Here is a 24,614-nt window from a genome sequence, read left to right as displayed (position 1 = left end):
ACAGGGTTTGAAGAAGTTTGAAGTATTGGTGTGGATTTTGAGTGGTGACAGATGAGATTTTTATATGCTTTTTATAGAGAAATGTTGTACAATTAAAATTTGTTTAAACATAAATAAGAGGACTTTGTTACAGCTGGGGTTGACAGAAAACATTCTGCTCCAGGTTGCGGAACCTGTGCTCTGGCCCTGCTCTGAAGTATTTGAGTTCAGATATCAGCTGTTCATTGTTCATCTCTTACTCTCACGTTGCTCAGATCCACTGTTTTACTTCAAACTTATTTCTAATTATTATCATTAGCATGATGCCAAAAAATAATTATATATAATAACATGGAAGAGGAGAAGAGACTCAAAAGCCAAATTACACTACAGAAAACAGCAGCTACCTTCTGCCACTGCTTTGATTTTTGTGGAGCAAGCAGCAAGACTTCAGTGAGCTGAAGGAGGAATGGTGGTGCCTATTGGTGTGAGAAAGAAGCAGATTCACTTGTAGCCACCAGACAGCTACAGCTTCAGCTGTGCCTTTGGAAGCCAGCAGCCAGTAACAGCAACATCCTGAGTGACAGGATGTATCAGCTCCAGCACTTGTGAGTCTGAAGTCATTAGTGTGTCCTTGTGGGCTGGCTTGAAGCTCTGAAGCCATTGTGTAATTTCTGTTCTTGGTTACAAAATGCTTCTTTTTGGAAGGCTTGAAAGCAGAACACAGTCTGGGGAAAGTGGTTTGTGATCTCAGCAGCTCTCTTGTTCTCTGGAGGCCTGTGTGCTTCAGCTCTGTATCTCATCTGCCCTTTGAAGGAACAGCCATGTTCCCTGGGGCTGCAGCCCTTGGTCTTCCTACAAAGTCAGTGACCACACAGCATGGGGAGAGTCCCACACTTTGGGTGCTGACCTTGGCCCACAAAGTAGAGAGGTACTTAAGCCTTCAAGGAGCAAATGGTTTTATCCTAGACAAGCTAGGTTCTGACATTTTAAATATCAAGATACCGTTAAAGTTGTGCAGTTAAGTAAGATGTTGGTTCTCAAATGTTTTAGAGAAGCAGGGATGAACAGAGCAGTATCTATGGGGTTGCAGGTCTTAGATCCATTCACTGAATTACTCATCTCACAGCTCCTACAAATTTCCCTTGAGAAAGGTCATCCCAGGTATTGTGCTAATAATACTTTATTTCCTGGGTATGTGTGTCTGGGATTGAGCACCACAAACAGGCTGGCCTGAGGGTCACAGCAAGAGCCAAAACTCATCAGAGCTGAGCCTGAGTGCAGAGGCCCTGGCTTTTGGGGTTGGTTTTAGGGTTTGATCTGTTAACTAAAAGCATCAGAGTGGGCCAGAGTAGGGGAGCTAAACTTCTCCAGGGATTAATATTAAGCCTTTGTTTTACAGTAAACAGCTGATGAAATCCACCTTTGGCTCTGGGTGCCATCTGTCAGGAAGGTACATCCAGGCCACCTCACAAGGGCAGGACAACCTTTGGCAGAGAACAGGAGAGAGTGCCCAGCTCTGACTGTCCACAGGTCACTTGGTTTATCTTGTTTTGTGTAATCCCCAGCAGCTTCTTCACAGAGGGGCTGCTGCTTTGACCAAAGGTAGATAGCCCTACTCCAGCAAGGAGCTGTGACCTCCCCTCCTCAGGTTAGACAGCTCCTCCTCAGCCAAGCAGCTGGGGAGAGCAGAGCAGTGGGACAAAGGTGTTCAGGCCAGAAGGAGATGCAGCCAGATCCTCACATATGGGCACTACAGCCTCTAAACAAGAGCCCATGCCTGAGGCTGGTCTGTTTTATAGCAGTTCTGCTCACTGCAGAGCCATGCCAGCCCTGCTGCTGGCAGGCTGCATCCTCTGCCACATCCTCCTTCCCACCCCCTCCTTGCCAAGGCTCTTCACCCCACTGTGTCTGATCGAAGGCCCGGCGCCTGTTCAACTTTTGTTCTCCTTTAGGAAAGAGTGAGGATTGATATGACCTTCTTGGCTCTGCCAAGGTCCTATTATGTCCCAAATGTTTTTGTGAAAAGACTCCCTCCTGACCACCCTGCCCCCCGACAGCCATTCAATCCAGCCAACAAGCTTGATATCATTATCTACAAAAGGAGGCCAGTGAGCACCAGGGTCCTCACAGCCAAGTTTGGGAAATCAAAGGCAAAATCTCCCAGCAACAGAGAACTGGTAGAGATCAGACTGCACCAGGGCTAGTGCAGACTGGTCTGGCAGCTTGCAGCCACTAGTTTTCCAAGCACATCAGAAAGGTGCTCGGCGTGCTGCCAGCACTGGCTTTGTCAGGGCTGAGGCTGTGCCCTGTGAGCTGGCAGCCCCTCACAGAGTGCCCTGGAGGCCACTGGAACAGTCATTACTTTGCACAGCCTTGTAAAGGTGTCTCTTTTCATCAGTGGCATTTCTAGATTAGCCATTTAGGCTCAGGGAAAACAGTGATGTTTTTGGTCAGAGTGGGATTCACTCCAGGTCTTACCTGGGACTTTCCTTCTAATGACTCCAGTTTACATTCTCAAAATGGCATGTGGCTGCTTTGTCACTTTTAGTTTGACATGGTGTTCATCTGCTTTGCTCCCTGTCCAAAGATTTTCTTTCCCAACTGTCTTAAAATAGCTCTTCAGCAGTGAAAGCATTTACCATAGTGAAGGCATCTGTACAGATGATCTGGAAAGGTGACTGTCAGAAATACTGAGCATGGAAAGGGCTTGAGGAGGGATGGCATATTCCTATGGTGCAATTGTGTTAGGAAATAGGGGAGTAAAACTGTTTTTAGCGCATTTTATCTCACAAACTGTATCTCTGGTTTGCTTGATGTTCCAGATAGAAATAGACATAAAAAGTAGACAAGAGAAATGATGATGCAGAGGGCAGGAAGGTAAAGGGAGCTGATGTACCTGAAGCTTGGGTAGAGATGGAATGGTGGTGTGGATGATGGTGCCTGGACTCACCCCTCTCTGCAGCAGGGTGTTTTCCAGTCCCTGGGTGATTGCAGAGCAGTGTCAGCAAAGCCTAGAGCAGCCCCTGCGTCGCTGTGGGTCTGCAGTGGGTGATGAATGCATAGGAGGACAGAGTCGTGTGTAACATGGGGTTGTTAATTGTGGCACTCTCCCCTTCTATCCCAGTTTGATCCTGACAACACTGGCTACATCAGCACTGAGAAATTCCGCTCCCTTCTCCAGAGGCACGGCTCGGAGCTGGACCCCCACAAGCTGGAGGTCCTGCTAGCCCTGGCAGACAGCAACTCTGAGGGGAGGATCTGCTACCAGGACTTCGTCAACCTGGTGAGTGCTCTGGCTGGCAGGGCCTGTCAGTCCTTGGCTCTGCTTAAAACATGGGCTGTTGAGGGACAGTGTCTCTCTTTCCCTCCCTTTATTAACACTAGTGTTTGCTGCATCACATTCTGCATGGACTTGCTGAAGTATTCCGTGGTGACTGAAAGCTTCAGCAAGAGTCAAATTACTTCTGAGTTTTCCAGGGAAACAAATTTGCATGGGAAGGAACTGTAGGAACTGTAGTTATATCATGAAGCAATGGTTGCTGCTGCTTTAGAAGTTTTTGCAACTCAGTATCAGTTGCTAGCTGCTATAATGAGCCATTTGTTTGCAAGCAGAGGTCTGTCAGTTTGAATGTCTCCTGTTTTATCTAGAGATTTCACCATTTTCAGACAAAAATATATAGATAATGTGTTGACATGCTAGGTGGAGTCATATTGCACTGCTGTAGGCATCAACAGCAACAGGGATAAAGTGTTTCTAGGTCACGTTCATTTTATCCCAGGTGAGGTGTCTCAGAGTGCATGACTCATGATCTGGATGCATCTCTATCTCTACTAATGAGTCAATTAGTGAAGGGATCGCTCTGTTTCTTGTCAAGGCAGTTTGTTGAGTCAACACAATTGTAGACATGTGTTGTCAGGTGCCCAGTATGGCTTAGAAATCGTGTTTGCAAGGTATCTTGGACACTGGCCATTCAGAGGCTTTGCCTTGTTCTTACTCTGTCATTGAACACCTGAATCCCCGCAGATTTAGTGCAATATTAATATAAACCTGGATGACAAAGTCAAAGAGGAATGGAAGTTGGTGGCATCTCTGAGGTTTCTGTGGAAAGCTGGATGTGTCCTTTTTGCAGAGCACAGTAATTTGCATCTCTGTTCTGCAGACAATGTGGGGATTTGATCCCTTCATTTGTCATGGTCATTCATGCATGTGTTCTTGGTTTAGAAAGTGTCTTGCATATGTCCTGTTTTCACATTAATCAGAAAAGTATGATAACATGGCCCAGCTGTCAAGGACCAAGGTCATGACCTCCATCAGGCTGTGGGCAGTGTCAAGGTGAAGTTACTTTGTTTACATGAATCTGCTGCGTCTAACCAGGCAGCCTTGTAAGCCCCTTGCCCATGTCTAGACACACAGTAAAATAAGTGCAGCAGCTCTTAAACAGATTACACAGTGTGAGGTTTTCCTCAGCTCACACGCCAAACAGTGTGGTCCTCAGTGCTCAGCAGAGTATTTATAGTAACAGCTGCTTGTTCCACAGTTGGGGATATTCAAAGTACTGTGCAAGCGTTCACTAATTGGGCTGCACAACACTTAGGTAGCAGGAAGAGGCATCGTCGAATTTCTTTTACAGAAATGATGGCCTAGGGCCAGCCAACACATTGGCAACAGGCTCAGGAATAGAACTGGGCTTTTTTCTCACTCCCCAGGGCTCGGGAGCAGCACAAACTAATGAGAGGTAGGTGGGAGCTGAAATGCTTGGACATTCTCCTCCTTTGGGAATAGGAGGCCGTGCCAGCTCACACCCAGGTGATGTGGTTTCTGCAAAACAGCAAATTTCCTTCACTACTATTGAATGACTCCTATAAAGAAGCCATTGATTTTTCTGTCATCAGCCCCTCTATCCTTGTCTGCATTTTTTGCACTTTCTAATCAATAGGCAATGCAAATGCCAAAATATTAAACTACATACAAATGACATCTCTCTTCTCACTTCTCCTCTAGTTTCTATTGATTTCCGACATCCAAACTTTTTTAGGGCTCCTTCTCTTTTCTCTACCTTCTGAAATTTCTTTTGAACTTCCTGATGGAAAGAAACAGCACAATTGATATAGAATCACTGTGAAATTAGGGATTTCCTTCACCTCCTCGCTGTCAATCCTCAGTGTGGTGGTGTTTAAGTGCATGTTTGTGCTTGATGATCATTAGCCCTCTCTGCTTTATGATCAAGTTAATTTGTATGTTTCAGTAGCTTAGCAAGAATTGAACTGCTGCCAAAAATGATGGTGCTGGGTGTGGGGATGGAAAGGCTGACCTTTTACTAAACCAGAGGCTTTGCAAGCAAGGCTCTCTGTATGTATGGTTTTCCTTTTCTCCAGCGTCATTATGAGCACCAAGAACTCTGCCTGCTCTCTCAGGCACTGTGATCCCCTGCTAAAGGACTGCTAGTGAGCAAAGCTATGTTATCCTCTGATGTCCAAAATGTTTTGTGAACTTCTAGATCCATCAAAAATATAATTATAGGACTTCTCAACTTAATAACAACATCCATATGCATGCCTGCTCTCAGCAAAGCAACTTAAATTTATGAAATTGAAAGTTTTAAAATATGAGATTAGACCCCAGAAAGCACTCAGGAAATAAATTGAGAAATGAATAAATTCAAGGAAGATGAAAACTCCTAGTGTGATCTGCAAACAGAAAAGGCTCAAAAAGATCAGATAGGTAAGTCATTGGAAAGTACTTCTCTGTGTGTATGAAATTCAGCTCATTTAGTTGTAAAACACAATGCTGCAATCATATCCATTTCTGTTTCTGCACTGTGGTTTGTAGTAATGGCAGAAAGCAGTTTTAGATGGGACAGTGCAGAGTAACAAAAGTGTTTCCTGTACAAGTGGAGACAACTTGTGCATCTGTGAAAGCTCTCTGGTTGCTTTGCAGCATTATGAAAAGCGATGGACAGAGAATATTCTGGCTATGGACAGCATGGGCCACAGGAGGAGATAGTGAACCAAGGTGTTTAACTAACTTTGCTACTTTTAGAGAAGAGACAAGCCAGGAGTTAATTATACCTGTGATATTATTTGCTGGGATTCTTGCTGAACAGCAGTTGCTGTTGGCAGTCCTGGATTACTTCACATAATATCCTGTGAACTGTACAAGAATTTGCAGTAAGTAGTAAGCTCTAAAACAGAGTTCATATGACTTGGGAAAAACAAAACACTGTTGCTTCCAACAGAAATGTTTAGCTGTGGCTTTGTAATAACTTGATGTAACATCTCAGTAATGAGCAAAATATATTAACTAATAAAATGTATTAACTAAATTAATTTTTTTTTTCAGATCAAGAATCACCACCTGCTTTGCTTTCCCATGCCTTGCTGGCTTCTAGGAAGAGGCTAATTCTACCTCATTTTTAATGTGAACAGCACACATTTTTGAAGCACTGTGTAACAATGTTATTTGAACCACTATGTTCTTGTCCTGCAAGAAGTGTTCCTTCAAGTAACCTTTCAGTTTGAAAGTGTATTACCTTTTCTATTGGAAGTGCTGGAAGGCCTAAGCCTGGCACATTTAATAGGAATCAGGCAAAACCTTGAGCAAGGATAATTTGTTTTGTTTCTCCTTGCCTCTTTCTTTGAATCCCTCGAGTAAACCACTGCTTGGTGAACCCAGATCAGAATGTTGGTATTTGGTATTCAGGTTTTTTTCCCTTTGATACTATTTGGGAAAGTGCTACCAGGTTGGCTCAGAGGATGTGAACATCTGTGACAGATGAACTTAATGCTGAGATATGCATTTTGGGAAAAGCTATCTCTACCCACATTAGCATTTTGTAGAAGTGTGGGCAGAGGGAAGGAAATAAATGTGAATCTTGAAAGCAAAATTGATTGGAGAGGTTGCATTTGTAAGTAAAGTGGGTTATAAAACTGGAGCTGGCAGAGGCTTTTAAAAAGCTTGTGCTAACTTCTGATTTAATGTTCTGTGTCTTGGAGGATCAGAGCTGGAGAGCTGAATACATTGCCTGTCACAGAGCTGCATGTGTTTAAAAATAGCTCAAGACCAGTCTCAAAGATGCCAATACGTAATCGGCAGAAATCCATGTTTTTCAAAACCTTCCGAGTGAGGCTGAATAAAACCATAAAAAGGGTACTGTGCCCCACAAAAGCCCTGAAATTGGAGATGGGGGAAATACTACGTGACCTGGCTGTTGATTATCTGAGGTAGCCACAGTACTACAGATACCCAAGGAACACAGAGAAATTGGTCTGCCAGTGGGGATGGACAATTTCCTTTGCAAGTTGCAGATTATCCCAGAGTAATTTTAGAGTGCCATGTGTGCTAAACAAAAGCAGGGCTTTGTACTTCATCAAAGTTTGTCCCTGTTCTACTCTTGACATTCTAAATGTTGACGTTTTCAGTGTTGAAGTCATGTTCAGATCTAAGCAGGAAAAAATTTTCCATTTGCACAGAGATATCAAACCCAGCCCTTGAGCAGAGCTCTAGCACTAAGCCTTGGTTTGTTTTGGTAGGGTGATACCAAAGGGCAGAGATGGCAGCACCTGGGTACCTGTCAGCTCAGCCTGGCTTTTCTGCAAGGGAAATTTCTTTCTCTCTGCAGAATACCATTTTGCAGGCAGGAAGGACTAAGGGAATATTTTGTTCCCCACTGCTATCTTCTCTCTCCACATACTGTTTGCTGTACCCATCTGCTTGCAGCTTTAATATCACACTCATTAAAGAAGTCCTAGATTGATTGCGTGAAGAGGAGTGGGGTGGGCTGCCCTGGGCTCCTGGAGCCATGATAATGTGCAGGCCAACAATGGGCCTAGTGTTCTTTCAGCTGATGATTAAATACTTGGCTCATAAATACCAATATTATGTAATTCCAAAATCCAGTCAGCAAATTGTGACCATATGCGAGACTCTGGGAAGATTTGAGTCTTCCAAATTCAGTCTGAGGAACAAAATAGACTTCTCATCAAGAATTGGTGAGAGCAGCAATACTGACTTAATCCTTTGTCTCTCCTCATGCCCATCTCCTCCCAGCTTGATCCAAAGGCCTCTGGAGTCATGTGAGTAGGGCCAGGATTGCTGTGTTTGCTTGAGCCCTGGCAGTCATCTGTACTGTCTCTTTGGAGATCATCTCATCCTCAGTGCTGTGGGCAATGCATGCAGGTGGGGACCAGCAGGATGCCTCCTTCCCGAGAGGCCTGATTTTAACAAGGGCTCAGTACATCCTCTCATCCACATCTCGAGGGATTGTGGAGGCTTTTCAGCACAGTCCTGACACTGTGTCCCTGCCTCATCGGGGTGTAAAACCACGCCAAGACTGCAGCATGTAAAGGGAACCTGGACCTTCTCTCCCTATCCTTTGCTCTAAAGAGGGTCTGGCAAATATTTTCATGTCCCTTCCATGTTAGCTTCTGTGTGGGGTATGAAAGGTCCTGTGATTTATTTTCCTCTCTGGAAGGAGGAAGGCAGAACTTTCTGCTGAACAGTAGTCCAGTTTCCCACCTCCTCAGGATAGCCAGTGGAAGTTTTGGTCATCTGAGATATGACTTACAGTGATCCTGCAATATTTTGCTCTTAAATCTAAGAAGACATTTCCCTTCTGTTTTGTTTTTAGTATATTGAGGAACACCTTCAGAAACATCATGGTGATGAATATGCAGTGCCCTGGCTGTTTTCTGGGCTCCATGGGCAGCACAAGCATTATTGCAGAAAGGACACTGGACTGATGGGGCTGTGCTGAGTTCAGATGACTGAACTGAGCCAGTCCCTTGTAACAGTAACAGACAAGTTCAGGGGTACCTCCCTTAGGCTCCTCTGCACAACAGATGCAAGGAAATCTTTGTTACAATGCTAACCATGGACATCAACAGCCTTTGGAGTTTCCTGCCCATCTCCCTTGGCAATCTCTGCACTGATGAGGTGATCATCTACTGAGGGTGGCCAGCACTTCTTGATGCTGAACTGAAATGATGATTTTCCTTGACTCTGGAAATTACTATCTTTTCTACTGAAGTGCTGCAGCAGGGAAAAGCACTGACTGTTTTGTGGTAGGCAGGAAATCCCATTTATCACTGTAATTGGAATAAGCAGATCAGCAGCTCCAGTCAACTGTCTGGTATCTTCAGGCAATTTTATAGTATCAGTCTGAATTTATTCTTGCCCATAAGGTGGGCAAAGCCAGAGAGACAAGAATGAACTTTGTGAGGGAGCACATGCAGAACATCTCTGAAAGGCTGTTCTGAGCTAACCTGGAGTGAAGCTTTCTTCTGTGGACACAGTGAGGTCATTAGGTGGCTAAAAGTATCTTTGAAACAGAGGTACATCTCTTACCTAGCAAAAGGCATCTCACACATGCTAAGGAAAGCCTTGTACCTGTTGGATGTTTCTCTGTGAAAATACTGTCTTTCAGTATGAGCAGGCTTTCTTAATGCAACACAGGACCACAACAATTTTTCCCCCTCATCTTCCCTAGCTTTAGATACAGGCTTTTGGATGATAGACATGAGAAGACTGAGAGAGAGACTTTGTGGACATTTTTTTTCTTCTTTGTTTTTCTGCTTTTTTTTACAAGAAATGTTATTTTACAAGTGTTTTCTGAATCAACAAAGGAAAGAGAGAGCAAAGGAGAAATACCAAAATGGAGAGAGTTGTTAGGATAAAACATCTTCTCACTGAAATAATTCAAAGAGAACAACAACAACAAATTTTTCCCCAGTTAAAAAAATATAAGAACATCACCTGATAGTCAATGTTCCTCTGTGTTGGAGGAACAGGCTCCAAATGCAGGCTAAGGAGGGAGGGCAGAGCAGGTCACAGTGCCATCACCTCAGATGGCCCCTTGCCTTCTTCCAGTGATTAACAGGAGGTGGCTCCATGCAGTGATTACTGTATTTAAGCAGCTTGGTCCAGCTTGGAGCAATTCCCTGACTGCCTGGGCACTGAGAGCACAAGCTCTGGGCTTTGCTGGCTTTGGGATATCAGCTGAAACCAGCATGATCCAAGACAACTGGAAGCCAATGCTGTTGAGTGTCTTCTCTTGCTTGGTTCTGGGAGGCTGGATGTGCTGGTGGTTTGAGAGAGTTCTCTCAGAAGAAGGACCAGGCTGTCGTGTTTGCTTTGCTTCCTGTTACAATAGAAGGTCCCCCTGCAGCAGCCCGTGTACACAGTGAGGCTTTGGAGCTCCCTGCCAAAGATTCAGCCAGTACAGACAGTGGCTCTAATGCAGCAAGTTTGTTTGACATCAGGGCTAATTAACAATTATACAAATCTTGGAACAAGCTCTTTCAGACCTGGTTTGTTCCCCCACCCCCAGAAGGCTAAGCACAATATTCCATCTGCCTAATTTGCAAATGCAATTGCTTTAATTATGCATCCAAACTGGTAAAGTGTATGCTCAAAAAGATAGCTAAATCTATGCATGTAAGGTGATAGTGCATATACAAATTAGCTGTAAGCCTGTGCCATCTCAGAACCTCTGAGGATAACTTATGAAAGAAGCCTTGTAAAGATTTGCAAGCTTACAGGAGCTAAGACAGCCTGTACAGAGAATTCATTTGTTGTTTGTTGCTGTTGCTCAGGCAGTTTTGTTTTACACAAAGTGATAATTTTCTTTGCCCAGAGCTAACTCCTGCCACAAGGGTTAGATGTGCTGTGAAAGTGCCTGCTGCTCCATTTGAGAAATTTCCTGCCCCAAGTCTGCAGGGAAGTGTGATAGAGCAGGGGGAGCAGAGGGAAGGAAGACACAGGAATTTGGATTATGATAACCAATGGTGAAGACAGTGCATGGAAGGCTGGAGAATGGGCCATAGAGCTCAGCCAGGTGCATCAGCAGCCTCTGCTCTGCCTTGCCAGAGTTCTGCCCTGACCTCATTTAGTGGCATCATAATGGCAGGCTGTGGTACTTGTTTTCCTTGCACCCCAAATTTTCAGTACACCCTGTCATTGTCCCAAGACTTGGTTCCTAAAGCTCACCCTGGTGGTGGCTTTCCTGCCTGCCTCGATCTGGTGCTGCCGAACTGGCACCACTCTTCCTGATGAGTGTACCAGGCCTTGTTTTGTACTCATGGTTCCTTCCGTTTCCTTTTACCCAGATGAGCAACAAAAGGTCGAACAGTTTCCGCCAAGCCATCCTGCAGGGGAACAGGAGGCTGTGCAGCAAGGCCCTGCTGGAGGAGACGGGGCTGAGCCTCTCGCAGAGGCTGATCCGGCACGTGGCGTACGAGACCCTCCCGCGGGAGATCGACCGCAAGTGGTACTATGACAGCTACACCTGCTGCCCCCCGCCCTGGTTCATGATCACCATCACCATTGTAGAGGCAAGTACCCTCCCTGGGAACCTCCCCACACTGCCAAAGGCTCTCTGGGACACGATCAAGGGTTAGAGGGGGACTCGTTCAGACCCGGACAAGGACAGACGTGAAGCTGGTGGCCATTTTGGTTGCCTGTTGGAGTGTTTAAGTGGAGACTGTGATCCTGTCATTGGAAAAATTTGTATATGAGACTACACATTTTGGGAAACTAGAGCAAAACTGTTTGAGGAGTGAAAACAGGACAATTCTAGACAAATGGATAAGTCAATGGAATTAGAAATTTCTGTACAGCTACCTCTGTTCTGTGAGTGGATAGAAAAAGGAGGGGAGAGAACCTCTGGGTTAAATATTCTGACCTGCTCATGTGTTGCCCGAGTGAGATCTTTGCACATTTTCTGAGTAATGTGCTCAAATAAGTACAGAGTAAGATATGACACTGATAATAGGGTGCTGACTGGGAGCAGGTTCCTCTGACTCAGGGGCTGGTGTGTTACAGGAGACCACAAATACAGTTATATCAATGTATTGCAGGTTCCTCAAAACAGGGAATTTTCATGCTATGTGGTGCTGTCAAATGGGAGAAAAGTTTTTTATATATTAGTTTTTTCTCCATTATTTTAGCTAAAAGGTACTTTTTGGTGAGAAAAGGCATTTGCTAACCAATGAATCTCTCTCCTCCTCTAGGTTGCCTTTTTTCTTTACAATGGAGTGGTCTTAGACAGATTTGTGCTGCAAGTCAGCCACCCCTTGTACCTGAAGAATGCATTACTGTACCATCCCCAGCTTCGGGCCCAGGCTTGGAGGTACCTAACCTACATATTCATGCATGCAGGGTGAGTACTTACAAACAGTTCAGGGTCCCCAGAGAGATAGAAGAAGTGACAGAATCAGCTCAGAATTAAATTTTTAAAACTCAATTATAAATTGTGTGTAAAAATCTGAAGATGTTGTGGACTGTTGGGCAATGAGGTGCAAACCTTCACAGCTCTCTGAAGGGACAAGGCAACAAAAATAACTTAACAGATGCTGCTCTTCTCCCCAGCAGTGTTGGGACCACACTTTCTTCTTACTGTGCACTTCCTAAAACCAGGTCAAAGCCCAGAGTTTCACTAAAGGAGCTGTGCAGGTGGTAGAACAAGTCTGCAAAGATGCTGGACTGGTATTTAAAAACTACAGGGTGTTGGAAAAGTCAGTTAAATTCCCTGTGCCTGGGACATGTCATCACTCAGTAATGCTGGTCCCTTCTGTAGGGACTGAGATAATGCCTAGAAGGCTGTGTCAAGCCTGAACTCCCATTTTGTACACACTGGGCAAACACCAGTGTTCCTGAAGAGTCGACAATCTCGAGTGACCAGAAGGACAGAGAATGGTGTCCATGCAAAATGAAGGTGTGCAGTAAAATGAATCCTCCTTCATCCCATGGGAGGTATATAGCAGACTTGGGAAGAATATACAGGGTGTGGGGATTCTAACTCTGTTCTTCTCAGCTGTGCTAGTCCTCACAAAGTTTAAATAGACTTAATTGTGTGATGTTTGTGATGCCATGGTGATGAGTAAGTGTCACTGGAAAGTTCATCCCTGTACAAAACTTTCTACCCCCTCTGAGCAGTTTCTCAGATCATTATCTTCACACATTCCTGGCAGATAATTGCAATTTTCTTTAATTCTGTCATTGAAAAATGACAGCAACAAGCCTTTCAGCAGTAGTGTAGAGTTTGAAACTGCATAAGGATCCTTTGTTCTTAAATAGAAAGCCTATATTTCCATCAGTCAATGTTCTTCTATGAAAGGCCAGAAAGATCAAGTTGATCTTTGCCTTTTTTTCCATGTCTCTGATGGAAGACATGCTGAAGTCTCTTCCCTGCCATGAAATAACTTCCTTAGTGTGTTATTGCCCTGGAGCACAAAATGTGTCCCAGATCCCTGGATAAAAAGACTCCACCCAAGGGAAGAGTAGGGAAAAGTTTTTAGAAGAAACTTCTGAATGAGGCAACATCTGTCCTCTGCATGCTGAATCCCTCCAAAGAGCCCATATTACATAGATTTCATCCTGCAAGTGGGGACTACTGGGCTTAGACATGAGGCTTATTACATAAAATGAGAAGTAGAAATTTCATCACTGAAAATATGGGGGGAACTGGGCTTTTAAAAGAAAGAAACACTTGGTTTTAACTAATATTAATTAATTTGTATTTGGGCTTTCTTTTGATGGTGGTGGTGTTTTACCATATTTCTTCTATAACTGCAGATTGCTTTAGGATGCACTGGAGGAGAAACACTTGCACAAGGACAATTTTCCAGCATTAAATGCCTTTCTGTGGCATGCTTGCCTAACCTGCACCAGGTCACCCTTGTAGCAGGCAGTTCCCTGGCATTCTTCACACTCACTGGCCAAAAAATCCCTCAGGTTTATTTCACCTCTGGCTGGCTCAGAGTGGAACAATGAAGGTGGTGAGCAGGGGACTCATCATGATGGATTCCAAATCCTTTAGCTACACAGCATTTAAAACAATGGAGAGTCCCACTGGAACAATAAACCTTGTGATTTATCTGCAGTGTCTGGAGTTAGAAATAAAGGAACATTTAGCTTAACTTCTCCGCGCTAAGCTCCTTTCTTGTGAGGAAAACAGATAAATCTTGGAAAGGTAATATTGTTCTTTAGTGAACGCCCATCATTCTCCTCTCATTTTCAAATGAGAGGATAACACAATGCCATGGGTCTATTGTTATCCTGCTTCCAGCTGAGACTTTTAAATGGTAATGTGGACTGCTCCTTAATTTAGTACACTTGGTCTTTTTTTGAAGAGCAAGTGGCAGCCGGAAGGTGTTTGAGAAGGCAGCAGTTGCTAAGGCTTGGCTGGCTGTGCTCTAGAAAGATTCCAAAAATGTACGGACTGTGTGTTGGTTCTGATGGAGGGAGCTTTGTCAAGGGCTGAAAAGGCAAAGTTGTAAATTCTGCCCTTCTGTTTTCATGGAAAGCAGACGTTGATATCTGAAGCCCACACATTTGTATCACTGCCATAACTAATGACTTGCATTGAAGCTCAGTCCCATTTGTTTGGTCCCAGGGAAGGAGAAAGTCCTTAATAAATCAATGAAATTTTCATTTCAAGAATGACACATTCAGCACTGGCAAAGGGTAATTATGTTTTATGGGTACTTATTGACTCTGGTGCCTTCAAAGCTCTTAGCATGATGGGGAAGAGAAGTGAATAGGATTGCTCCTGGGAACTCTTTTAAGAACAGCTGTGAATCAGAGCAGTCACTTCAGACTTCAGGATAAACTTTGCTGAGCTCTTACAAAAGCTTCCTTTGAAAAATAAGACCCAGTGCTTTGTGTGGAAATGTCAGGTGCCACCTCATGATGTTGACTGTGTGCCAGCCAAAGCTTCTTCCCTCCCCACTGTGATAGGGCACTTGGGTGTTTGGACTCATCTCAGTGATCTCAGTTTGACCTTTGCTGGTTGTTCCTAATTTAACTCCCTGCATTCTGTGAGCATGTGGGACCAGAGCGAGTGCTGACCATGCCCAGTGGCTTCAAAAGGCTTGAGGAAGGTAATGAAAGAACTCAGTTACATGCAGCAGTTTCCCATGATGAAAAATTGCAGTGCTGAGTGTATTGTACAGGAGAGAAATTCATCTTTGGAGAGAAATTCAATGGAAACAAACTTATTAAGATATCAGGAGAGGATTGTTTTCTGCAGTATCATTTCTAGCACATTTTTGCAGTCCAACTTTAAATTCTCATTTATGAGACTGTTCTGTCATTACTGAATCTCACCATCAGTGTTTTTGTCTGCTGTATAGAGGAAATTGCTATGGTAACGTGAAAAAGATCAAAACAGTGGAAATGCATATAACTTAAACCAAAGTTTGCTAGTGCCTGCCTGTTAACAACCCTTTTCTTGTATAAAATAGGGTGTACATTTTCAAGGCATTAGATACTTTGCTCTCTTTTCCCCAAAAGATGCTGGCCTTCTGCGTTAAGGCTACCACTGTGTCATTTAAATCCATCTGGTTTGTAAGCAGGTTCTCTTCATACAAAAACCAGGATACCGTTGGCTCCAGTGAGATGTCACCATTCAGTGAGGTCACAGTCCTGTGAGCCCAGGGTAAATCTCAGACACTACCAGAGTGTTGAGGATCCTGTTCAGGTCCTGGTGCTGGTATTACCTCACTGGAAGACCCTACAGATGAATATCTGTATAGAGATTTGAAAAGTGGCAGGACAGGTTTGTTAAGTAGTATTGATTAAAGCAGCAGAGAACTTGTGTTGAAGCTATTGATTCAGCTCAGGGGAAATCTGCTGCACTGGAGTCTCTACCCAATATATACATCTGAGCTGTCACACTCTGCCTGCAGGCTGCAAGTGGTCCTGCACAGTGTGATAGTGGGGCTTTCTGCAAGGGTTCCCTCAGCCCAGCTTTTTCCTGTGTGTTCAACAGGAGTTTTGGAGTTTTGCTATTGACTGTAATGGGAACGAGGGTGGGTGAAGAGAGAGCATCAGTGAGTACACGTCGGCACCTGAGCAGAGATCAAAATGCCCTCTGCTTCCCATTCTGACCACTGAAGTAGGCACAGCAGAAAAGGGTGAGGGTCAGACAGCCAATACTGTAAAGAAGCATTATGGCACCAGGAAATGGCAGTTCTCCTGGAACTTCTATGCCCACCTCATTCTTAACAACCACTCCCCATCATGGCAGTGTGATGTGTGCAAGGAAAACTGTAATCCTTAGGAGGGGAGAAGAGAGGAGCAGGTCAAATTTCTGGCTTCTGTTCCAGGCTCTGCTGCCATCTTGCTGCTTTTTTTTTTTTTTTTTTCTTTTTTTTTGACAAGTCATTTAACTTTTTCAAGCAAAGAAAGAAGAAAAAATGTCTGACCAAACAGAACCAAAGTTTAAGAACACAGTTGTTCTGTCTAAGAACCAAACATTGTACAAAGTCTTTAGCTGAAAGGACCTGTGTGGATACGACAAAGATAAAAGCAGCAAGGAGGGAAGAAACATTGCAACTCTGGTTCTGTTTTTTTCTGGAATCACTGTTTTTCCCAGTGTTAGTCTACTTATGTGAATTTGGTGCTCTTTGATTTTCTTTCCAAGATATCTGTGTCTCAGTGGTAGAGAAAGGAGATGAAGAGTTGGAAAAGAGGATAACTGTTGTTTTTCCTTGCTGCAGGATAGAACATCTTGGGCTCAATGTTGTCCTTCAGCTCTTGGTTGGGGTTCCTCTGGAAATGGTGCATGGAGCTGTGAGGATCAGTTTTGTGTACGTTGCAGGAGTTGTGGCAGGTAGGTGACACCCCCACATGCCCCAGGTGGAGAAGCAGTGGAAATGGTCTGTGCTGGCTTTTGAGTTGGAGAAATGTTTTGTGATATTTGGGATTAGGAGAGGAACATTCACTGATCTTCTGTGCAATGAAATCCTTTGCGGGGCTGGACATAGAAAATACGGTACAACTTGACACTTATTTCTATGTAGCCATAGACTCTCTGTTTAGGAGACCTGCTAAAAATGCACCAACTACCTGTTATTTTAAAATAGCCTTGCTTTAAATGGTCTTCCTGAATGTGGAGTCATGATGGTCCTGTGGCAGTTCTTCCTTCATTTGTCCTGCGTGTCACCTTTCTACAGCCTAAGTAAGCAAGAAGTATTTGGTTGTAGATTGTGAGCAGTGCACAGAAATCTGGAAAATTCATCTCACCATTAAGCCATGGGGCCTGATTGATTTTTAGTTTGTGCTGAATTGCTTTTATTTATGTTTGGAATTTCCAGCAGTTTGGAGGTGATGGAAGCTGACAATAGATCAACATCTAGTTAAAACAGAAGGAGGGTGTGAAAACAACCTAGAGCTTTATAGTGGAACTCAGACAGCGATTGACTGCCTTTATTCAAGATTTATAATGTTTGTTTGCTTTTTTCCAGCCACGTAATTACTTTTTTCCATAAGAAGCAGATAAACCCTTTGTAGAATGGGCTGCATTGGGTACTAATAAATCCTGCATTCCAGGAGACAGTCTGTGGAAAGAATAATTGGACTAGGACACAGGATGAGGCATGGTACAAACACCAATGGTATTTACTGCAGAGAAAGGAGTTAGCAGAGCAGCTCCACTGTCCCCTGACTATTATTTTAACAAACACTAACAAAAGTGGTGACCAATTTGCAACTTCCCAGACATAGCTTTTCTACACACATAGATACACCTACCAAATCCCAGGGCTTCACTGAAATCTTAGCCAGTTATGAAGCATCCTTTATTCTTTGTCATGTGCCAGGAGAGAGGAAAATGGCTATATTCATGCTGAGGTAATATAAAGATAACTCAGCTGCTAAATAATCAAGAATAGACAGTAAAATGTAGTTAGGCCACAACTTTTATGGTTCATTCTCATTTTTCTGGCTTTACTAAGACACATTAAGGATGGAAATTGAGGCATTCAGTGCAGTGTCTGAGGACTTAACTACAAGTTCTTATTACTCCTTCCTTTATTTCTTATTAACTTTTTCCTTAATGGTAGTGTTTAAGAGCTGAGAAGTCTCAGGGCCATACAAGGAAGGAGGGAGCTATCAGCAGAGTTGGCTGGTGGAAGCTCAGCACCTTCTTGACCTGGAATCAGTTGGGCAATTAGCAAAGAAGTTCATTAGATTCTGTGCTACCAAGGACTCTCTCAAGATCTGCCAATATATCTTTTTCCCATTCCCAATCATCACAAAGATCTTCATTATCCCTTCCTTGTGACAGCAAATCTGCCTTTCTCGCTTAAATTATTCTTAAAGTCAGCAATGAAAGGAGCTTTGAGCAGATCCAAGCCTCCAACTGGCATAAGAAGAAGCAATGTCTGTGCTTGGCTGTATTGTTATTAGTGGTGCCTTTAGGTACTTGACCTGTCATTTTGCTGTCATGTGCCTACTGCCTCCATCCAGGTTATTTTTGACTAGTTTGATTCTGAAGTTTTACAGTTAATGAGCTGTGCTTTGATCAGAGGCCTGTGCTAAGTTACAAGTCCCTAGTTCCTTCTCCCTGTGCTAATATTTTTCTTGACAACATAGGAGCTACTTCTGTTTTATCTACAGGTGAGAAACAAACACAGACATTTGTCTGTCTCCTGCTTCCTTGTTCTTTCAATCAGGGAATAAATGCCTTTTTGCAGGACAAGTTTAAAGACACATTGCTGCCTTGCTTGGCTGCTTTTAAAGTAGGTGCAGAGGAATCAATCAGTCACTGCCTTGACAGGACTGAGTTGGCTTCAGGAGTCAATCAATTTCCCCCTCCTTCTCTTTCTGTATTCCTGACCTGCAGCAATTAGCACAAACAGGCCATAGCAGGGATGTAGGGCAGGAGTGAGTGTGTTTATTTGATGGGCAATTGTTACAAAGCCTTGTTGTTTCCCCCAGGGTCCCTGGCAGTGTCAGTGGCTGACATGAGGGCGCCGGTGGTGGGCTCCTCTGGAGGTGTGTATGCTCTTGTGTCTGCTCACCTGGCCAATATTGTGATGGTGAGTACCAGAGTGACTGTCTGACCTCAGAGTGAGCCACGTATGGTGGCCCAAAGAGGCTGGAAGTAAGGCCTGACCCAGCTGTTGGTCATGCAGAGCTTGCCCCAGCTAAGAGTCTTGTCTCAGTGGTGTGGTTCTGGAATGGAAATATTACCTTGCACTTGGTGGCTTGGTACCCTGATGGCTGACAGTTTGTCAGGACAACCTAAAGATGTTGGTAGTCCAAGATTTATCAGTGTTCTCCAGGCTATCAACTCTCCATGCAATGGCTGACAAATGTTTGAAAAGCAGACTGGCTCTGCAGAAGTGGCAGACCTGTTTCTGTCTGGATGTGCTATGTCATTTTAGTGTGTATCTAAGGAAATTTAGCATTCAATGGATTCACGTGCGGAATATTTCTTATCTCCATTTGTAAAACCCAGACTGAAGCTGAACCCTGGGTTATCTAATGATGCATCTCTTTGCTGTTTCACCTCATTAAATACTTTACAAAGGTGAGCAAATACCAGCATTGTCATTCTTCTAAGGCTAGAAACAGGAGTTCATCCCCAGCCCTCAGCTAGGTGGTGGCAAAGCCCAACACAGCTGCCCGGGGGAATCCTCAGCTGACACCGGGCAAAAAAGGCTTTGCTGATAGAAGATTCACATGTGGTGGCATGTCTGTCCTGTACCAGCAATATCAGATCAGAATAACCATGAAAATGAGATTAATGCTCCTCCCCTGGGTCTGAGTAGGAAGATAATTTGAGGCGGCTGCAGTAGAGACAGAAGATCTGTTATATGGTGCTGGAAGATGTGTGTGTGTGGTGGTGTTGGAGCCAAGCCTAAAAGAAAACCTTGTACTTGATGCTTGTCTGCAGTAAAGTCAGCAGGATCCAGCTGTGACCCACAGTGATGCTGCTCCAGACAGTTTTGTAACATCTGGGAAGTGAGAGATGTCCTGAGCAGAATTGGCCTGCTTCACCTTCTTCAAGCTTTTCAGAGCATGAATGAGCTGAGGCTGCTGTCCAAATGAGACAGTTGAGTGGCTGGCATAGAGGTAGGAAGTGGAGGAGAGGGGCTACCCCTATAGCTCAGGGTTTCTGCTGGGGAGTTGCATCCCTACATTCAGTTATTTTCAGTGTGATTTGTGTTCCCTGCCAATGTGCCAAGGGAAGCAGGAGGGAGCTTCCTCTGTCTTTCAGGGTGGTAATGCAGACACAGGTTTTTTTAACACCACAGTTCACAGGGTTAGAAGGGGGCATTGGAGGAAATTTTAGTCTGCTTTAGAGGAACAGGCTCTTCCAGAGGCGTGTGGAGAGTCTTCAGCAGTTACCTTCCCTGACTTCTTAGAACATCACAAACTGATCTGTCATTTCACTACTCGTTGGCTTCTGCCAAATCTATTTAGAGATTGCTACCTTTAGCATCTTTATTTCTCCTTCATCCACTGCCTCTCTTCGCATCTGAAATTATTTTTGCTGCCTTTCCAGTTCTGTTGGAGGGATGTTTTTGCTTTCCTTTCCTCCCCCTTGTCTCTCTGTGCTCACTTGTTATCTAGATGCGATGCTCCTGCACGCAGAAAGGCGTGCTGGCTGTTTGCTGGCGAAGCTCAGTCTGGCACAGCTGGGGACAGCGGGGACTGTGGCAGGGAGGGTCTCTGGAATCTTCTGTTCCCTTGTGCCTCCTGGTAACCAAAGGAAATGGAAACATTCCTGCTTGGAAAAATAAATATTATTGGAATTAAAGACATAAAATAACCAACAGGGGGAAGCAATAAAGTGTGTCACCCCAAGGATAAGAGTGAGGGGAGGGATTCAAAGCAGCTACATGGAAATTCAAAGTGAAGGAGGCAGCACAGTATTAATGAGCATGAGCTCAGAGCTTTCTGACTGGGTTAGGTCTCTCTGTAGAGAGAGAAAATCAGTTACTTATTTTGTGGAGGTTGATTTTTTTGCCATCCCAAGTGCCATTAGAGATAGTCTGAAGAGTTTATAAGCATTATTTTTATTTCTTCAGTGTGACAAATAGGGAGCTTTTCACAAGAAACCCATTATCTTGGTATGTCAGTCTGCCTTCAGTAGGCAAATTTTCATTTAGTCACATAATAATAATAAAACAATAATAATAATGTTGTCATACATCTGAGTTTCTCAAAACATGATCTCTTTTCCTGCTTTAAAATTATGTGCAAGTGGAAAAGGAGGACTTTTAATATTTCTCCATGATTTCCGATTATCATTCAGAGGTTTTTATTCCACTATATTGATTAATAACCAAGCCTGAAGACAGAGGAGACTAAGTCCAGGCTTTCTTATGGCACTGTTTCCTTTTATTGAAGTCTTTATTGTTTCTCTATGCTCTGCCAAAGATCTGAGCTGCAGAATTTCAGGGAGCCTGAGGCACAGAAAGTAGCACTGAAAAAGCACAGTAGGGCTTGAATGCACTAAGAAGTTGCTTGACAAGTGACAGATCTAAATATAATATCCCTTCAGGTTTGTGTGCAGCATTACTTTGTTTTCCTTGTCTCTTTTCCAGAACTGGTCAGGAATGAAGTGCCAATTCAAACTGCTGCGCATGGCTGTTGCCTTGATCTGTAGTAAGTACCATACAATGCTTGGCACACGTGCAGCCAGTCCTGTTTTGTTTGTCCTTGTCATAATACTTCATGCTGATTCAGAGGGTTTTGACTTTGCAGCAGTTTTGGTAGGAACTTGCAGCTGGACCTTCTGGCAGCCGAACCACATTGCTCTCCACTGCAGATTTTGGTTTTCAACACAAGCATTTGTAAACAAGGATTTGTCATTAGCCAGCATCTGTAGCTTGTGGTGTTTGTGAAGGAGCTTAAACATCTTCTCTTTGCAGTCTCAAACATGCAGTGCTTTCATAATGATAATACTTGGGTTTCCTAGAGCACATCCTGTCCGGGATGGCAGCAGCACACAGATGAATTCTCTTCCAGCCCTATCCCCAGGGGGGCACAATAGAGGAAACTAAACTGTGTGTTCATCACAGACAACTGTCTTCAAATTCTAACTCATTTTTGTTATGGTTTTGGTATAAATTTCAGAAGGTGAATATTCCCCAACCTATCTACACTCTCACAAACCCAGACCACTTTCCAGCCTCTGGAGAGACCTCATGTCTGTGCCACAGCCCTGACATAGCCACAGCTTCCCCATGCTCACAATACAAGGCAATTTCTCCCTCTCTGTCTCCTCAGGGATGCAGTGCTGCCCACAACATGGACTTAAGAAGGGATAAACCTAGACAATTAACTTATTTTTTATTCTTTGTTCCAGTGAGCTTTGAATTTGGAAGAGCCGTGTGGCTGCGATTCCACCCCTCCGCTTACCCCCCATGCCCCCACCCCAGCTTCATGGCTCACCTGGGAGGGGTGATGGTTGGAATCACCCTTGGTGTTATCATCCTGAGGAACTATGAGCAGAGACTCCAAGATCAGACTTTATGGTGGATCTTCCTTTCTATTTACGTCATTTTTGTCTTGTTTGCCATCTTCTGGAATATTTTTGCCTACAGTCTGTTGGATCTAAAGCTACCTCCCCCTCCTTGAAAACATGGGACAGAAAACAGGAGAGCAGAAGTCATCTGTCAGCTGTGTTAAATGAATGAAGATGGAGGATCTATTTTTGTATTTAACTTGGGAGGATGATTCTTCTGAATGAGTGTGCTGGAGGAGGTGCTTAAAGATCTCATGAAAGAATGGGCTGATCAGTTTGTTCACAAATCCAGCAGGTTCTGTAACTCTGCTGGCCATGCCCTGCAGTTTCTGCCCTGCACCTGGGCACTGACTGCTTGGGTTATTATCACACATCAATATTTTCTATGAGATATTTGTATTTTCCAGGTCAGTGCTGGAATTATGGCCAGTTGTTCAGTGAATTTCCTCTATGTTACTGAACACTAAAAGGGAAGAAGAGCAGACATTTACTAATTAGAAACTCAAATGGTACTCACAAGGCAGCTTGAGTCTGGTTTCTTTGGACACGTCTGACTGTTCAGCCATACCAGTGCCACTGTCTAATTACTTGAATGGTTCCTAATGTATTTTAGCCTCTGCTGAAACTTGTCTTGCACAACTTTCAAAGGAATCGGCAGAACTTGATCACACAAAGTGATGGAGACTGGCCTTCAACCACAGGTCAAATGAAATTGCACTATAAACATTGGGAATCTTAGAGTGTCGTGGATACCCAGCCAGAAGTGACTTTTCCTGTGCATGTTTCACTTGATTTTAATTAATTATTCCCCCTTCCCCAGCCTGCTGTGGCTAGAAGGTGTGGCTGAATTGTTGGTTTTATTGGGGTTTTTTTTGGTTTGGTTTTTTTTTGAGGGATGAAGGAAAGAAGGGGAAATGTTCATTTGTGGTTTTATCAGACGACAATCAGGTGCTGTTTTCTTCTCACTTTTTTTCCGAACACACTGACCTAACACCTGGCCTGCAGTGAGCTCCTAGCAAGGATCTCAACTCTTCCAGCAGGTTCTTACTAGGAAAATGGGACCATGATCACCTCCAGCAGCCCAGGGTGGGAACTCTCCAGTCTTTACAGCCATACAATCCATTTGGGGCCAAGCCCACTGAAGGCAGTGGAACTAAATCAGTTTGTATGTAGCACTGGTTTCCCAATGAAGTGGAGAGGGTGTTATTTGCTACAGTGATCATTGTGAAATGAAAAACTGGTTTTAATAGGACTTCTAAAATATTGAGGATGCCTCTTCCTGAGGCAATGGATGTTCAGGAGCCCCGGACAACAGTTAGTTGCAGTGATGCCTTTTTCTTTAATGTTGGTCAAGCCCAGTTCAGGTAATCTGTAAGTGGGCTGTGGCACAGTTCACACAATTGCCTGCACAGACCTAGGGACCACATGGGGACATCTGTAGCACAAGCAGAGCTTATAGGTACTCTTCTCTATAAGGTGCTTATTTTGCTTGTCACTTTAGAGAGCTGCCAAATTACAGTCCAGGAGTGTGGGTGCCCTCCTTTTCTCTGCCCTTTACCCACCTATTCAATGGTCTGGACAAAGCAGCCATAATAGTCTCTCCAGACAAGCTCTTCTCTTCCTTTTTTCTATTTCCTGCTGGTGCCCAGGCACAGCCACCAGAGTCTTTCACAGCACATCCCACGGGCACCATAGCAGTTGTGTTTGCTCTGTAGAAAAATGTCTCTCGGTGTTGTGGACTTTATTCTCTCAGCTATGCTATCCATGCTGCCAGATGATACCACAAGCTGGTAGGAGCCTGTCCTTCTAGAGGGGGCATCCACAAGTGCTTATCAGCTGCCCCCTTCTTTGCCTCTCATGGAAAAATAACTCTGGGTTGAAGGGTGAAGTCTTCTCCTACCAGATGCACTCATAAAACTTCTGTTGCCTCAGAATGAGGGGAATAAAAATAAGTGTATCTGCAGCCTGGAATAAGCCTTACTTGCAAAAGAAACAATTTTTGGCACCTTTGTGCCCAGAAATGAGATTTCTGAGGGCGATTGCACTTTTGTTGTTCTGCATGGTCAGTACATTGCTCATGGGCCCTCATTGAGGACCAAGAGGAAGGGATAAGGGCCAGAGCTCTGATCATTTTGGAGAAGAGATCGGTTCCCTGAGCCATTTTACCTCTGCAGTTTAGGTCCAGATCCCAGCAGTCACAAGAGTTCCCATGGATTGTTGCAGGTGCTGGCCCAGTGAGTGTCGCAGCCGTGGGATCCCCCTGGGAGCAGGCAGGAAGGAGAGTGGGAGCTAGGGGAGTTCTGACATGGTTATCAAGTAAGGAGGACATTCCTTCCCTCACCTATTGCTAAGCCTTTCTCATTACAGATGCCT

At 44.1% G+C, this 24,614-nt stretch overlaps 1 protein-coding gene across 11 annotated transcripts in view; it reads left to right on the top strand.

Moving 5' to 3' along the window:
- Positions 1 to 24,614, top strand: part of RHBDL3 (rhomboid like 3) — a 65,707-nt gene that overhangs the window by 38,230 nt on the left and 2,863 nt on the right. For 8 of the 11 annotated variants that reach the window (XM_053960538.1, XM_053960544.1, XM_053960536.1 and 5 more), the window contains 7 exons: positions 3,107 to 3,265; positions 11,086 to 11,310; positions 11,989 to 12,137; positions 16,480 to 16,592; positions 18,701 to 18,801; positions 21,319 to 21,379; positions 22,083 to 24,544. In XM_053960538.1, the coding sequence (XP_053816513.1) occupies positions 3,107 to 3,265; positions 11,086 to 11,310; positions 11,989 to 12,137; positions 16,480 to 16,592; positions 18,701 to 18,801; positions 21,319 to 21,379; positions 22,083 to 22,354 (1,080 nt within the window). In that variant the 3' untranslated portion in view covers positions 22,355 to 24,544. Of the gene's footprint in view, positions 1 to 1,413; positions 1,513 to 3,106; positions 3,266 to 11,085; positions 11,311 to 11,988; positions 12,138 to 16,479; positions 16,593 to 18,700; positions 18,802 to 21,318; positions 21,380 to 22,082; positions 24,558 to 24,614 lie in introns of those variants that run through there. The other 3 variants (XM_053960543.1, XM_053960541.1, XM_053960545.1) reach the window with 2 other exon arrangements.

This window comes from Vidua chalybeata, chromosome 19 (genome assembly GCF_026979565.1).
Source record: "Vidua chalybeata isolate OUT-0048 chromosome 19, bVidCha1 merged haplotype, whole genome shotgun sequence".
In the NCBI taxonomy this organism is placed as follows: domain Eukaryota; kingdom Metazoa; phylum Chordata; class Aves; order Passeriformes; family Viduidae; genus Vidua; species Vidua chalybeata.
This window is presented reverse-complemented; position numbering and strand designations above follow the sequence as displayed.